This window comes from Gekko japonicus, unplaced genomic scaffold (genome assembly GCF_001447785.1).
Source record: "Gekko japonicus isolate JY-2015 unplaced genomic scaffold, Gekko_japonicus_V1.1 scaffold932, whole genome shotgun sequence".
NCBI lineage: Eukaryota > Metazoa > Chordata > Lepidosauria > Squamata > Gekkonidae > Gekko > Gekko japonicus.
In genome coordinates this window covers 485,026-499,944 of record NW_015164212.1, presented here as the reverse complement: position 1 = coordinate 499,944, position 14,919 = coordinate 485,026, and the positions used below count along the sequence as shown (strand labels likewise).

General features: G+C 47.7%; 1 protein-coding gene across 1 annotated transcript in view; it reads left to right on the top strand.

Annotated features, from left to right (window-relative positions):
- The first annotated feature begins 7,396 nt into the window (after positions 1-7,396).
- LOC107108080 (uncharacterized protein K02A2.6-like) overlaps positions 7,397-14,919 on the top strand; it is an 84,963-nt gene continuing 77,440 nt past the window's right edge. The window contains exon 1 of the mRNA XM_015408471.1: positions 7,397-7,588. Within this exon, the coding sequence (XP_015263957.1) occupies positions 7,397-7,588 (192 nt within the window). The remainder of the gene's footprint in view (positions 7,589-14,919) is intronic.

The window sequence follows — 14,919 nt, the reverse complement described above, 5'->3', positions numbered from 1 at the left end:
ACATTCCGTTAATGGACTTCCAGAAGCAACGCATTTCCATCACGGGAATAGGCACAGTCCAGATCAGCTACCAGGATTTCTGCGGTCCGCTGGACATGTTAGTCACAGAAGGACACCGTCCCAGCCTCCTGGGACGCAATTGGTTTGAGGCACTAGGCATTAGTTTTACCGGGGTCCAACAGGTTGAGCCCCTCAACTCGCCTCGGCAGACCCAGGGTAACTAGTTGGCTGCCTAAAACTGCCTGCTGATCTGCCAGACAATCAAAGGACCAGCAATCAACCTGTCTCCTGCCTGCAATGTCAGGATCATTACGGAGGTTCCACAGCAACCGTTCTGAGCCACAGATGCTGCCAAGCCATCCACAAGGGAGTCCCCGAGTCCTGAGTTGCAAGGTCCTGGAGTACAAGAGTTCCAGGCTCACCGGTCCAGTCAGCCAGAACTCTACGGGCACCAGTACGAGAGCCACCGCATACAGACGGCCACCACAGCTGACCATCCATGACTGGGACTGCATCAGAGGGCAGCAGCGGCAAGCACAGCCATCAGGCCAGTATCATTTGAGCCAGCTGCCAGGGAGTTTCAAGCAGTAGGACGATTTTTTGTATTGCAATGCTCCCCAGCTTGGCAAGGTGTCTGGGCAATGCTTCCAGGGCAGAAGCTGCAGCACCCAATGCCCTGCTCATGAGGCAAGAACTTTTCATCCCGGAAGAGAACCTTGTCAACACCAACACTGATCCCGGACACTACAGTGGCCAGCAGCACAGCAGAGGTCATCGGTGACCCTCCACTGCTGGCAGAAGGGGCTCAATGTTCAAGGGTATGGACTTACCCTAGCTAATTGGAAGGACTAAGAGTCCTAAAGGGTGTTTAGGTGTTCTGAAGTACCCAATTTTTGTATTCAATGTTGTTGAGTATGTGTATGGTCTAGGGCATGGTCTCATCCTAGCCAATTAGCACTATGGGTGCTAAATTAGGGTGGAGGGGTGTTAGGCATGGACATACATTTGTTGGGGTGACAAAAGGTAACTGTGGGTTGGAGTTTCAGGCACAGGCCCCACAGACGTATTGGTGTTGAAAACCCGGCTGTTGGATTGGTTCTGTTTGGGCGGGAACAAATATCATTGGTCCCCAAGCCGGCAAAAGGTGATGTATTGTGTTTACCCTGTAATGTTACATGTATGCTTGAGCTTCAGACAAAGCTCTGTAGAAGCCTGGTATTCTAAGGTACATGTTCGGATGGGCTGTTATTGCACAGTGGGCCAATTAGAGTGTATGGATAGTTCTGGAGGGAACACAACCAGAGGAGTTGGGCTCCAGAGTCAGAGACAGTTGACGCAGACGACCGGAGGGAGAACTCCGGTTATTGGAGAGTGCCCCAGTCGCCGCCAGGGGCAGAGTTGACAACCGCAGCACCATCTGCCATTTTGCATCGCGAGTCTGTAGGCGATACCAAGGGCAAGGACTCCTCCCACTCCAGGCTCAAGTCAAACCAGATGCCAGCGCCGAGCCGGAGACCTACAGCACACCCCGGCCGGGTGAACCCAGGGACATTGTCCACACGTTATCAGACACTGGGCCGAATTGCAGGTAGCTGAACTCAGATGTTCTCAATGTGTAAGAACACGGCCCAAGAAATTCCAGGAATATGTGTGCTGACTTAGGGGGGAGGGTGTTATGACTTAAGTAATAAAGCAATGTTTGGCTTAAGCATAAGTTCTAGTTAAACAAGCAGTGTTTGAATTAAAGAACTGGCCAATCAGAGAAGCGTATGTTTTTGGTGGGAACCACTCTCATAGGTTCCAACCCCTGTATTTCTATTGGTTATTATCTGTTTGTTGGGTGTTGTTTACCCCGGTTCAAATCATATATAAGCCAGCTGGGTTACATGCATTTTTGTCTTGTGTTGTTATGAGCTGAATAAATATGAATCACTTGTTTAAGAGCTGCCTTGATCTCAGAAGAAGAAGAAGAAGAAGAGATTGGATTTATACCCCGCCCTTCACTTGGAGCCTCAGAGAGGCTTACAAACTCCTTTCCCTTCCCCTCCCCACAACAGACACCCTGTGAGGTAGGTGTCTGACACAAACTGCTCTTTTTCTAGGACAGCTGTGCCAGAGCTTGTGACTGACCCAAGGTCACATCAGCAGGTGCAAGTGGAGGAGTGGGGAATCAAACCCGGTTCTCCCAGATTAGAGTCCGCACACTTAACCACTACACAAAACTGAACTGAAATCTCAGTTCATAATAGTTACAGTATGAGGTCAAGGAACGTGGTAAAAAGGATACAAATTCTATTTCCCCTTTATATGTATTTGAATATGTTTGTCCATTTGTTTGTCTTATATACAAGAAAAAACATTTATATAAAAAACATTTATATAATGGTTTTCTATTGCCTTCATCTGCAGAGTCTTCCTTGGTGGTTCCCAATCCAAATACTGACCCTGCTTAGCTTCTGATGAGTTTCGGCTATACCCTACCCTACCATGTCTACTCGAAACCATAACTTGTAAGAAATAAACAAACCTGAAGGAATGAGAGCATCACAGGGTTTCCAAGCCAACTCTCTCCCTGTATCTGTTCCACATTACAATTCCCAATTGTTTGCGTGGGACCCAATTTAGAAATCTTTGGAAAAAGTGATCTAAAAAATGTTCACACATACTGCTCACAATCACTAGTGAGTGTTCATGTGAATCAAGTTTATTTGGCTATCAAATGAGTCACATAGTTGAAGCGCAAAATAGATTTCCCTGGGTTGTACAATTTGGCTGTCATTTTCCCTTAAGACAGATACTCCATTTCATGGTATTATTTTCTTTACACTACAAGAAGCAATGGCTAATATAGTCATGTATGTGTTTCCAGACAATAAAGGGTGCAATATAATGTCTCTCTTCAAGTTAAATGAAAAGGTAAAGGTTCCCTTGCTTGAAAGCCAGTCGAGTCCGACTCTAGGGTTGCGGTGCTCATCCCCGTTTCAAAGCCAAAGAGCCAGCGCTGTCCGAAGACATTTCCGTGGTCATGTGGCCAGCATGACTAAACATCAAAGCGAAGTGGCACCTATTTATCTACTTGCTATTTCTTGCTTTCGAACTGCTAGGTTGGCAGGAGCTGGAACTAGAGATGGGAGCTCACTCCATCATGTGGCAACCCGGGTCTCGAACTGCTGAACTATTGACCTTCCACAGCCTGCAGTTCAGCAGCTTAACCACTTGAGCCACTGCAGCTAAATAAAGTTAAATACAGACCTATAAATATTTGAACCACTGAAATAATTTTATACCTACTTTATTTCTTTGTTAACTGCCCCCAAAACTCAACAGCTAAGCTATATATTCAAGAAGAATATGATTTCTTTTGTGCTTTAGAGCAAGTGATAGAAGTCATTGGCTAAAGAAGACTAGGCCTGTTTTAATGTATTCACTAAAAGGCTCAGAGAACAGACTGTTCAAGACGCAAACAATTTAAGAAAACATTTTTTTTGTTCCAGTACTTACAAATCCCCTTCTTTGTGGCACAGTGTAAGGGATTTACTTCTTATAAGATAATAAACCTTTGAATTTTCAAATTAAGTTTCAACAATATGCTTTAATTAGATAAAATAATGTAAGGTATTGGTGTAAGCATAATCTATATGCACATTAAAAATGTTTTATCCCCCACCCCCGTCTTACCAAATTTACATATCTTCTCATGGTGCAGTAAATATTTTAAATGGAGCAGAAAGACACAGACGTAATTAAAAGTACGGTTGCATCATCACCTTATAAATATTTTATAGGCTTTTACATAAAAATAATATGAGCCAGCATACAGTGAATTTGATGGGTATTAAGAGCGTCTGTTGAATGCTTGATAAAGAATAGATTCAATTTAGTTCAACTTATAATTTACAAAGCATCATGCAAATCTTGGGATAACAGCCATATCCCTGTATACAACATTGTTTTTTACACCATAAGGCAATACCTCTGACAGTTTAATCTCCCTATGTGAATTATTTCAGAAATCATAATGTAAAGGGAGCTGGCTGCTTCTGTTTTGCCAAAGAAAAAAGTTTGTATCAATAGGAAATTATTGCTATATAATTAAAGGTAATGTGTTTACATGTCAAAAACAACCATTTATATATTGTTAGTTCATTGGCAATGTATTGGTATTTTTTTAAAAAAAATAGAATTACATTGCAAATCGATGTGAAATATTGCATGATGTTAAGGATCCCTCAAATCTGAAGCTTTTCATATAAAAATCTGAAGCTTCTCTGCAATAAAATTATATTCACAAGTTTTTTTTTAATTTAAGCAACATTGAAATTGGTATTTAATGTCATTACATTCCCTAGGTAGCCACACTGGCAAATTGAACCTCCTGTTAAGTCCAAAGCAGTGTTGATATAGTCTTTAAATGACAAATTATAAATATTCAATAGTTCTCCACTTAAGCTTATTTTTTTTCAAATGTGCCTAAAATGTCTGTATTCTGAGTTTTGCTCTAATTTTAAGGATACAGTCAAACATCAGTTGATGTTGTGCTGTCATTGCTATAGCATTCATTCACCTGCCACTGTGTCCTGCCTATATGAATGACTGACATAATACAATAGCCAATGGTGTGTGGAAACAGCCCAGATTGAGGGTGGTAGGGTGGTGTAATTATAGCTGAAGGGTCTTTCTTCATAAAAATGAGAGGGCAAGTTTTTATCTAGCATTAAAACTATCAAGAGATAAAACATGCCAAGGATAAAAAAACAATTAAAGATGATCAGTTGGAGAATGGTGGCAAGGATATGAAGAGGTAAATTGGATGTGAATAATCATCAAGTACAGAGATAATTTGTGTATCTAGGAGAAGTACAACAATTCCGCCTTAAATGGTACAAAATGAGTGCAGATAGCAACTCCCATGGGTTGTAATGTGCTTGCCAAGCAAGCTTCCTAACAGAGCAAACCTGCTTCAGCTCACAGCCACTCATCATGGCCCACATACCAGTGCACAGAGTGAATGGATGGTCACACTCCATCTCACAACTGCTAAGCCTTATGGCTCATCATATGCTTCTCCAACCCCAAAGAAGACCACAACAGGGTCACCCAGACTGCAAAGCCTATAGGTACCCTGTTTGCGGACCCCCCTATTATTGATATCTTGGGGTGCTTGCCAGTCTGAAAACCCCCTCAACCCGTGCTTTTCCCACCTTCCCTGTCAGGGTCTAACCAGTTGTACGATTTGAACCACTGTAAGGCAGTATCCCCCGGTTCCAGCAGACAAAAAAAAAAAAAAGGCCCCTTCACAGCCAATTTGAGTGAGGCCCAAAAAATTCTTGCCCAGCCCCTCAACCGATGACTAGCTAATTCCAAATGATCTAAAAAAGAGCTTGCACTGGGCAGAATGACCAGGGGATGGCGGCTGCCACCAGACGTGTCCAGCCAGCCACCCCCCGATTGGTCAGAGCTCCCACACTGACCATCAATAGGCTTCCCCATCCCTCGTGATTCATCCGAGGAGGTGGGGTATGGACAAATGTGAGTGCCTGTGCTATAGGCAGTCACAGGTCTTCTGCTGGAACTCTCAGTGGCCTTCAGTACTATAGACCATAGTATCCTACTGAGTCACCTATCAGTGCTGGAACCGGGAGATACTGCCTTACAGTGGTTCAAATCATATCTGTGGGGTCAATCTGAGAAGGTCCCATTTCTGCTCTGTCCCATGGCCATTGGTCTGTGGAGCTCTGCAAGTCCCCCATACTATTTAATATCTACATGAAGCCCCTGAGAAAAGTGATCAGGAGGTTTAGTCTGTGGTGTCATCAATATGCAGATGATACCTAGCTCTTTTCCACCAAATTCTGAAGATGCTGTTGATGTTCTGAACCACTGCTTGGAATCAGTAAGGGGCTACATGAGGGTGAACAAGCTGAAACTTAACCCTGACAAGACAGAGGTTCTCTGGGTTAGTAGAAAGGCAGATGAGGAACTTCAGATCTCTCCTATCTTGAATGGGATTATAATTGCCTTGAAAATCCAGGTTCATAAACTGGGAGTTCTGCTTGATACAGCAGTCACTTCAGAAAACCAAGTTGCTATGGTGGCTTTGGAGATCTTTTTGCCCAGCTTTGCCTGGTGAATCAGCTGCGTCTATTCCTGGTTCAGTCAGATCTAGCCACAGTGATCCATGCTAGCTGGATCAACAGCCCTCAGCTGGAACGGCTGTTGGGCTGGGGAGGCATATTTGCTGCCCAGAAGAAAAGAACAGACAGCCATGTTGGGCCAAGGAGTTATAAGCCGCTCCCCCCTCCCTTGCTCGGCAGCAGTTTGCTGAGTCGTCATCTGGAGGGGGAGCTCTGTCAGGCTCTAGAGTCCTGTAGGCCTTGCAGCATGGGCGGTGCGGCTCGGAGCTCTTTGGCCGGATGCGACTCGGTTGGGGAGGCTGCAGGGCGTTTTTCTCGTCGGCGAGCAGTTGCCGTGCTGAGCGGAGCGATCGGCGGTGGCTTGAGACAGCGACAGGGAACTGAGGCTGGTTGATGCTGCTGTTGATCGAAGGATCGGTTGCCGGGGGTGGAGCAATCGGCGGCGGATTGCGTTGGCAGCGGAGATCGAGGCCGGGCGACTCAGCTGCTGTGTCGGGGCATCGGGCAAAGCGGAGAGAGGCTTCAATGCGGGCCGGCAGCACTGGTGGTTTGGAGGCATTGGGGGTAGCCTGTTTTTCAGGCGTCCTACCTGTGTTGTCGGAAGAAACAGCTTGTATCATAGGGGGTGGTGATTGTTAAGAGGCGGTATTGGGGCCAAAGGGGGCTAAGCCTTGGCTGCTCTGCAGTCCGCCCGGGAGGTGGTAGGTCTGGGATTGCCTCCCCCCAAAGTTCTAGAAGAATTTTCTTTAACTGCCCCCCCATGTGCACAGATTCGGCAGGTGGAGTGCGCAGTTTGGTGTGGTGTTTCGGGGGGGGGGGACTCTGCCTTAAGAGACCCTGATTGCTTCCCAGCTCCTCCTTAGCACATTCTGGTGGCCTTGGGTGGGCCATTGGGCTGGCAGAGCTGTCCTTGAAAAGGGCAGTTCAGGCAGGGTTGTTCAGCCCCATCTCCCTCACTGGGTAGGAGTTGGGGAGGAGTAGGGTAGGGAGTTTGTAGGCCGCTCTGAGACTCCTTCTGGTGTGAAGGGCGGGGTATGAATCCAAATTCTTCCTCCTTATCTCCCTCCTTTCTGCACTGTATTCATTGGGCGGTGGCCATTTTGGGTGTGGTTGGTGGCCATTTTGCTCACGAGGTTGGGGGGCATTTTGTTTTCAGAGGTCTGGTGGCCATTTTGTTGAATCGGTAATTAGTTTTTCTTTTGGTTATGGCACCCAAGAAAGGCTCCAGTCGCTCAAAAGGCAAGTAACCAGCACCTAAGCCAATGCCCAAGCGGCCAGCTCCAGCGTTGTGTTCATCGGATGAAGAGGATGATGGGGTGCAGCAGGCCATCCTGGACTGCTTGCTAGCGGTGGAGGCTGCAGCTGGAGTCTCCACACCTCATGTACAACCTCCGGGGGGTGCTAAGGGTAGGAAAGAAACTCATGCAGCTGCCAACAAGAGGTTTCAGGCGGAGGTATTAAGCGTTTATCTATTGTAGAGGGGCATTCTGCAGTGGTGGATGTGGATAAAGCTGAAGGTAGCAAGGCCGGAGGACCGGCAGCAGCTACGACTGTGGGGCAGCAGAATCCAGCCGAGCCCGTGGCAGGCCCTTCTTCGGCACCTGGTAAGTGTTGCACACAATTCCGGGGTGGGGGGTGGGCGGGCGCCCAGGCCAGAGGGAAGGGGGTCCCTGGTAGAGGGAGGGGGCCCGGGACCTGAGCTCCTGTGCTGGGGGGAGCAGGAATCCCACCCGCTGAAGAAGACACTGGAGTTGTTTCCTTAGGGTCGCTGGCCAACTGGGAGGTCCGGGCACCGGGGCAAAGCCCCTGCTCCCTGCGGGGCTCGGTGCTGCTGGGGTGGGGGCAGGGAAGAGCCCGCCTCTCAAGGCGAGGGGGCAGAGAAGCTGAGGAGGCAGCTGGAATCCCGGGGGGTGGCTTTGGGGAGCACTTTCCTGCTGGCGACCATCCTTGGGGCCTCTCCCTCGCAACGCATGCCTCTTCTCCCCAGGAGGCAGTCTCCGAGCCCCCTTCCCCCCCACCCCTGGACCCTTGCCTCATTTCACACACGCACACACATTCACTCTCTGCTGGTTTCTCTTGTTTTAACACCGAGATGGGGGTTAGCTTTTAAAATGTTTTATCTGGAGCCCCAATCCTCACCTCTCCGGTAATTTTTTAAAATGTTTTTGCCCTCCTCTGCCTCCTGCGGGGTGGGGTGGGGTGGGGGACCATTGGCCAGGTTCTTGCATTTTTCTACCAAGCTGTAATTTTTTTGACTTTTTGTGTTTATTATTTTTTTGTTGAGCTGGATGGGATATTATATTTTGATTTCAAAAAAAGAAGAAGAAGAGGAGGAGGAAATTTGTTTTTGACTGATTGCTGGGGTATCTCTGCCCAATTTCTACGCACTCTCTTGCCCCACCGAGGGCAACCCGCTCTCACCCGCAGCCGGGCACCAGGATCTCGGGCTCACACACCAAACGTCTCTAGGAATAAATAAATCTTTTTTGTTTTCCTTTTTTGTATTTAAAAAAAAGTGTTGCACACACCACACTGGGGGTGCGTGGCCATGGGGCCGCCCCGAATCTGAGGGGTTGGTTCCTTCACCGCCCAGCACCCCAGCATGCAGCCACAGGTGGGGACAGATGGGACAGAACACTTCTTGTCCAGCAGCAGCTAGCTACTGTGCTAGCTTTACACCATGGTGGGGTGGCCCCTCGCCAGGTGGAGTGTCATATGTGGGGGCTGCAGCCTCTGCTCTCCCATTTGAGGACTTGGCATTGCCTCTTGGTGATCATCTTCTTCTGGCTACCAGGGAGAAAATATGTAGGGGAGAGTTTGTGGACGTCTTTACTTTATTGTATCGGGAATTAGAGAAGAAGGAGAAGGAGGATTTAGAAGAGAAAGGTAAAGAAAAGTACAGACGAATGAGGGTGGATAAGACTTGGGCCAACTGGGTTGCTGGATTTTTGATTTATGCAGAAGTGCTGTCTAAAGCACAACCATATAAGGTGGCCGGGTTGTTCCAATACTTCGACATAATATACAAGGGTTATACTGGCTTTACCGGCCCCGCCTGCGCTTCAGTATGATGAGGAATTTAGAATGCGGGCGGCCATGAACCCTTCTCTGCGGTGGGATCAGATCCACCCGCATTTGTGGTTGCAGGTGATGACCGCCTCCAGGCCAAATTCTGGCGATCACTCTCATAGTGGGCATCTGGTGGAACGTGTGTTCGTGCATGCTGGTCCCCGCCTGCAGGCGGGGCGGGCGGTTCAACCCCGCCAGATTTGCTGGGAGTTTGGGGCACAAGGAGTGTGCAGCCGGAAAGCATGTCAGTTTAGGCATGAATGCCCACTGTGTGCAGGACCCCACCCCTTCTCCGCGTGTTTTCAAGGAAAGCCAAGGAGAGGTCGCAGGTGAACAGAAGGGGGTGGTCCCTCACAGGGGCATGGAAAGGGGGCCAACCCCCATAAGATGGAAAGTGCTTAAGCAGTTGTTGCAGGATTACCCCTGTCACAGGGACAGCCGGTATTTGTTGGAGGGTTTTTCTTTAGGTTTTCGCATTCCTTTCAAGGGAGTTAGGGCCCCTTTTATGGCACAGAACCTGAAGTCCTTAAAGGGCATGGAGAACGTGGTTAGGGAGAAGATTGAGAAGGAGTTGAGGGAAGGGAGGGTTTTGGGTCCTTTCCCGGCTCCGCCCATTCCCAATCTTCGAGTTTCTCCCTTGGGTATTGTGCCTAAGAAGGCGCCCGGGGAGTTCAGATTAATTCATCATTTGTCCTAATCGAGGGGTGGCTCCATTAATGATGCCATTCCCGAGGAGCTGTGCTCTGTGCGGTATACCTCCTTTGATCAGGCGGTGCGCATAGTGAGCAATGTGGACATGGAGCGGAAATGGCAAAATGGGACATTAAGTCTGTCTTTCGTCTCCTTCCAGTTCATCCTGATGATTTTGAGCTCCTGGGTTTCTGTTTTGAGGGTGCCTTTTATTTAGATAGAGCGTTGCCAGTGGGTTGTTCTGTTTCATGTGCCACGTTTGAGCATTTTAGTTCCTTTCTGGAGTGGGCTCTTTGTAAGCGCACGGGTTTTGGCACGGTTGTTCATTACTTGGATGATTTTTTGTTTGTAGGCCCTTTCGGGTCTGGGCAGTGTGAGAGGTTGTTGGAGGCATTTATAGGATTGTCCAGGGAGTTGGGTGTTCCTTTGGCACAGGAAAAGACAGAGGGTCCCACGCAGGTGATTACGTTTCTGGGTGTTGAGTTGGATTCGGTGGCGCAGGCTTCTCGGCTGCCGGTGGGCAAGCTGATGGACCTGCGTAGCCATATTCACGGTTTTCTGGGGAAAAAGAAGGCTAGCATGAGGGAGCTCCAACAGTTGACAGGGCACCTGAATTTCACTTGTAAAGTAGTTGCTCCAGGAAGGGCTTTTCTGAGGAGGCTGTGTACAGCGATGGCTGGGTTGCGGCTTCCGCACCACAGGATCCGAATCACAGCAGGTATTAGGCAGGATTTGGAGATGTGGTTGGAATTCTTAGCCGCTTTCAATGGTGTATCTTTTTGGAGGGATGATTTTAGGCTTGAGGCGGAACTTCAGGTGCACTCAGATGCGGCGGGGTCCTCGGGTTTTGGCATCTATTTCAGGGGACGCTGGTGTGCGGAGGATTGGCCTGCATGGTGAGAGCAGGAAGGCCTGACTGTGGATTTGACTTTTTAGAGTTTTTTCCTATTCTGGTGGTGGTGCAGTCATGGGATTTAGAGTTGGCCAATCACACAGTACATTTTTGGTGTGACAACCTTGCGGTTGTGCACGTGATTAATTCATTGTCCTCTAGATCCCCGAGGGTAATGCGGCTAGTGAGGGCTTTTACTTGGCCTCCGGCTGAACATATTGTTTTTGGCTAGGCATGTCCCCGGGGTGGACAATGGGGTGGCTGATGCTCTCTCTCGTAAACAGATGGAGAGATTCCGTCAGCTCGCCCCGGACGCCGACCCACAGCCGGTGCGGATGCCGCCAGGGATCTGGTTGGTTGGAAGGCGGAGGTGAACAGGGTAATAACATTAGCCCTAGCACCCAACACCAGGAGGGCTTATGACCGGTCAGTTATCCAGTTTTCCAATTTTAGACATGAGGTAGGGTACCCTGAGTCATGGCCTGTTCTGGTTGTTGTTGTTGTTCAGTCGCACAGTCGAGTCCGACTCTTCGCGACCCCATGGACAATCTCCCGCCAGGCTCTCCTGTCTTCCGCCGTCCTCCGAAGTTGGCTCAATTTCATGTTCGTTGCATCGCTGACACTGTCTAACCATCTCATCCTTTGCCGTCCCCGTCTTCTTTGACCTTCAATCTTTCCCAGCATCAGGGTCTTCTCCAGTGAGTGCTCCCTTCTCATTTGGTGGCCAAAGTATTTGAGCTTCAGTTTCATTATCTGGCCTTCCAGGGAACAGTCAGGGTTGATTTCTTTGAGGATTGACTGATTTGTTCTTCTTGCAGTCCAAGGGACTCTCAAGAGTCTTCTCCAGCACCATAGTTCAAAAGAATCTATTCTTCGGCGCTCGGCCTTCCTTATAGTCCAGCTCTCGCAGCCATACATGACTACTGGGAATACCATTGCTTTGACCATGCGGACTTTTGTTGGCAGGGTGATGTCTCTACTTTTTATCATGCTGTTTAGGTTCGCCATCGCTTTCCTCCCAAGGAGCAGGCGTCTTTTAATTTCATGGCTGCAGTCACAGTCTGCGGTGATCTGGGATCCCAGGAACGTGAAGTCTGTCACTACTTCCACGACTTCCCCTTCTATTTGCCAAGGAGTGATGGGGCCGGATGCCATGATCTTAGTTTTTTTGATGTTGAGCTTCAAGCCCACTTTTGCGCTCTCCTCTTTTACTCTGAGCAAGAGGCTCTTTAGATCCTTTTCACTTTCAGCCATTAGAGTGGTATCATCTGCATATCTGAGGTTGTTGATCTTTTCCCCAGCAATCTTAATTCCCGCTTGTGATTCATCCAGGCCAGCATTTCGCATGATGTACTCTGCATATATATTAAATAAGCAAGGTGACAGTATACATCCTTGTCGTACTCCTTTTCCTATGCTGAACCAATCAGTTGTTCCGTATCCGGTTCTAACTGTCGCTTCTTGGCCCTTATACAGGTTTCTCAAGAGACATGTGAGGTGGTCTGGTACTCCCATCTCTTTAAGGACCTGCCATAGTTTGTTGTGATCCACACAGTCAAAAGCTTTAGCATAGTCAATGAAGCAGAAGTAGATATTTTTCTGGTACTCTCTTGCTTTCTCCATAATCCAGCGAATGTTGGCAATTTGATCTCTAGTTCCTCTACCTCTTCGAAACCCAGCTTGTACTTCTGGTAGTTCTCTATCCACGTACTGTTGAAGCCTAGCTTGTAGGATCTTGAGCATGACCTTGCTAGCGTGTGATATGAGTGCAATTGTGCGATAGTTTGAACATTCCTTGGCGTTGCCCTTCTTTGGGATTGGAATGTATACTGATCTTTTCCAATCCTGTGGCCACTGTTGCGTTTTCCAAATTTGCTGGCAAATGGAGTGCAGCACTTTAACAGCATCATCTTCTAAGACTTTGAATAGCTCAGCTGGAATACCATCACCTCCACTAGCTTTGTTGTTAGCAATGCTTTCTAAGGCCCATTTAACTTCACATTCCAGGATGTCTGGCTCAAGGTCAGTGATTATACCGTCGTGTTTGTCAAGGACATTGAGGTCTTTCTTGTATAGTTCTTCTGTGTATTCTTGCCATCTTTTCCTAATCTCTTCTGCTTCTGTTAGGTCCCTACCGTTTTTGTCCTTTATCATGGCCAGCTTTGCATGGAACGCTCCCTTGATTTCTCCAATTTTCTTGAAGAGATCTCTAGTCCTTCCCATTCTATTGTTTTCTTCTATTACTTTGCACTGTTCATTCAGGAAGGCCTCCTTATCTCTCCTTGCTGTTCTCTGGAAATCTGCGTTCAGTTGGGTAAATCTTTCCTTTTCGCCTTTGCCTTTCGCTTTCCTTCTTTCCTCTGCTATTTGTAAAGCCTCATCAGAAAGCCATTTTGCTTTCTTGCATTTCTTTTTCTTTGGTATGGTGGTGATTGCTGCCTCCTGTACGATGTCACGAACCTCTGTCCATAGTTCTTCAGGCACTCTATCTATCAAATCCAGACCCTTGAATCTATTCTTCACCTCTACTGTATATTCATCAGGGATGCGATCTAGGTCAAACCTGAATGGCCTCGTGGTTTTCCCAATTTTCTTCAGTTTAAGTCTGAATTTTGCAATGAGTAGCTCATGATCTGAACCACAGTCAGCTCCAGGTCTTGTTTTTACTGACTGGATAGAGCTTCTCCATCTTTGACTGCAAATTATATAGTCAATCTGATTTCGGTGTTGCCCATCTGGTGATGTCCATGTGTAGAGTCGCCTCTTAGGTTGTTGGAAAAGGGTGTTCGCTATGACCAGTGTGTTCTCTTGACAAAACTCTGTTAACCTTTGCCCTGCTTCATTTTGCTTTCCAAGGCCAAACTTGTCTGTTATTCCAGTTACCTTTTCACTTCCTACTTTAGCATTCCAGTCCCCTATGATGATGAGGACATCATTTTTTGGTGTTAGTTCTAGGAGGTGTTGTAGGTCTTCATAGAACCGGTCCACTTCAGCCTCTTCTGCATCAGTGGTTGGGGCATAGACTTGAATTACTGTGATGTTGAATGGTTTGCCTTGGAATCGGACAGAAATCATTCTGTCATTTTTGAGATTGTATCCCAGTACTGCCTTTTGCACTCTCTTGTTGACTATAAAGGCCACACCATTTTTTCTACGAGATTCCTGGCCACAGTAGTAGATATAATGGTCTTCTGAGTTAAATTCGCCCATTCCTGTCCACTTTAGTTCACTGATTCCTAGGATATCGATGTTCAGTCTTGCCATCTCATTTTTGACCACGTGACCATGTCAAGCTTACCTTGATTCATAGATCTTACATTCCAGGTTCCTATGTAGTATTGTTCTTTGCAGCATTGGACTTTCCTTTCACCATCAGACACATCCACAACTGAGGGTCCTTTCGGCTTTGGCCCAGCCGCTTCACTCTTTCTGGGGTTACTTGTACTTGTCCTCTGCTCTTCCTCAGTAGCATATTGGACACCTTCCGACCTGAGGGGCTCATCTTCCGGCGTCATATCTTTTAGCCTTTTGATACTGTCCATGGGGTTTTCTTGGCAAACATACTGGAGTGGGTTGCCATTTCCTTCTCCAGGTGGATCACGCTTGGTCTGAGTTCTCTGCTGTGGCCTGTCCGTCTTGGGTGGCCCTTCACGGCATAGCCCACAGCTTCATTGAACTGCGCAAGCCCCCTCGCCACGACAAGGCAGTGATCCATGAGGGGGCCTGTTCTGGTAGACCAGCTTTTACATTTTTGTGCGGTGTCAAAAGGAAAGGGCTTAGCAATTAGCTCAATTAAAGGGACGTTGTCTGCGGTGGCCTTTACCAGCAAATCTAAGGGGGTGATGGATCACACGGGGGATTTTAGGATATGCAAGATGTTGGAAGGATGGTTATGGGAGGCTGGGGCTAGAGTGGACCAGAGGCAGCCTATTTCCCCTGACATTTTGCGGGGCTTACAAGCCACTTGGAAGGATGTTTGCTCTTCCGGATATGAAGAAGCCCTATTTCACGCTGCCACTCTTGTGGCATTTTGGGGGGGTGTTCCGAATTAGTGAACTGGTTGTACAGTCCAGAAGAGATACCTTGGATAGGGCCCTTAGTGTACAGGATGTAGAGTTAGGTGCGGTTAAGGCC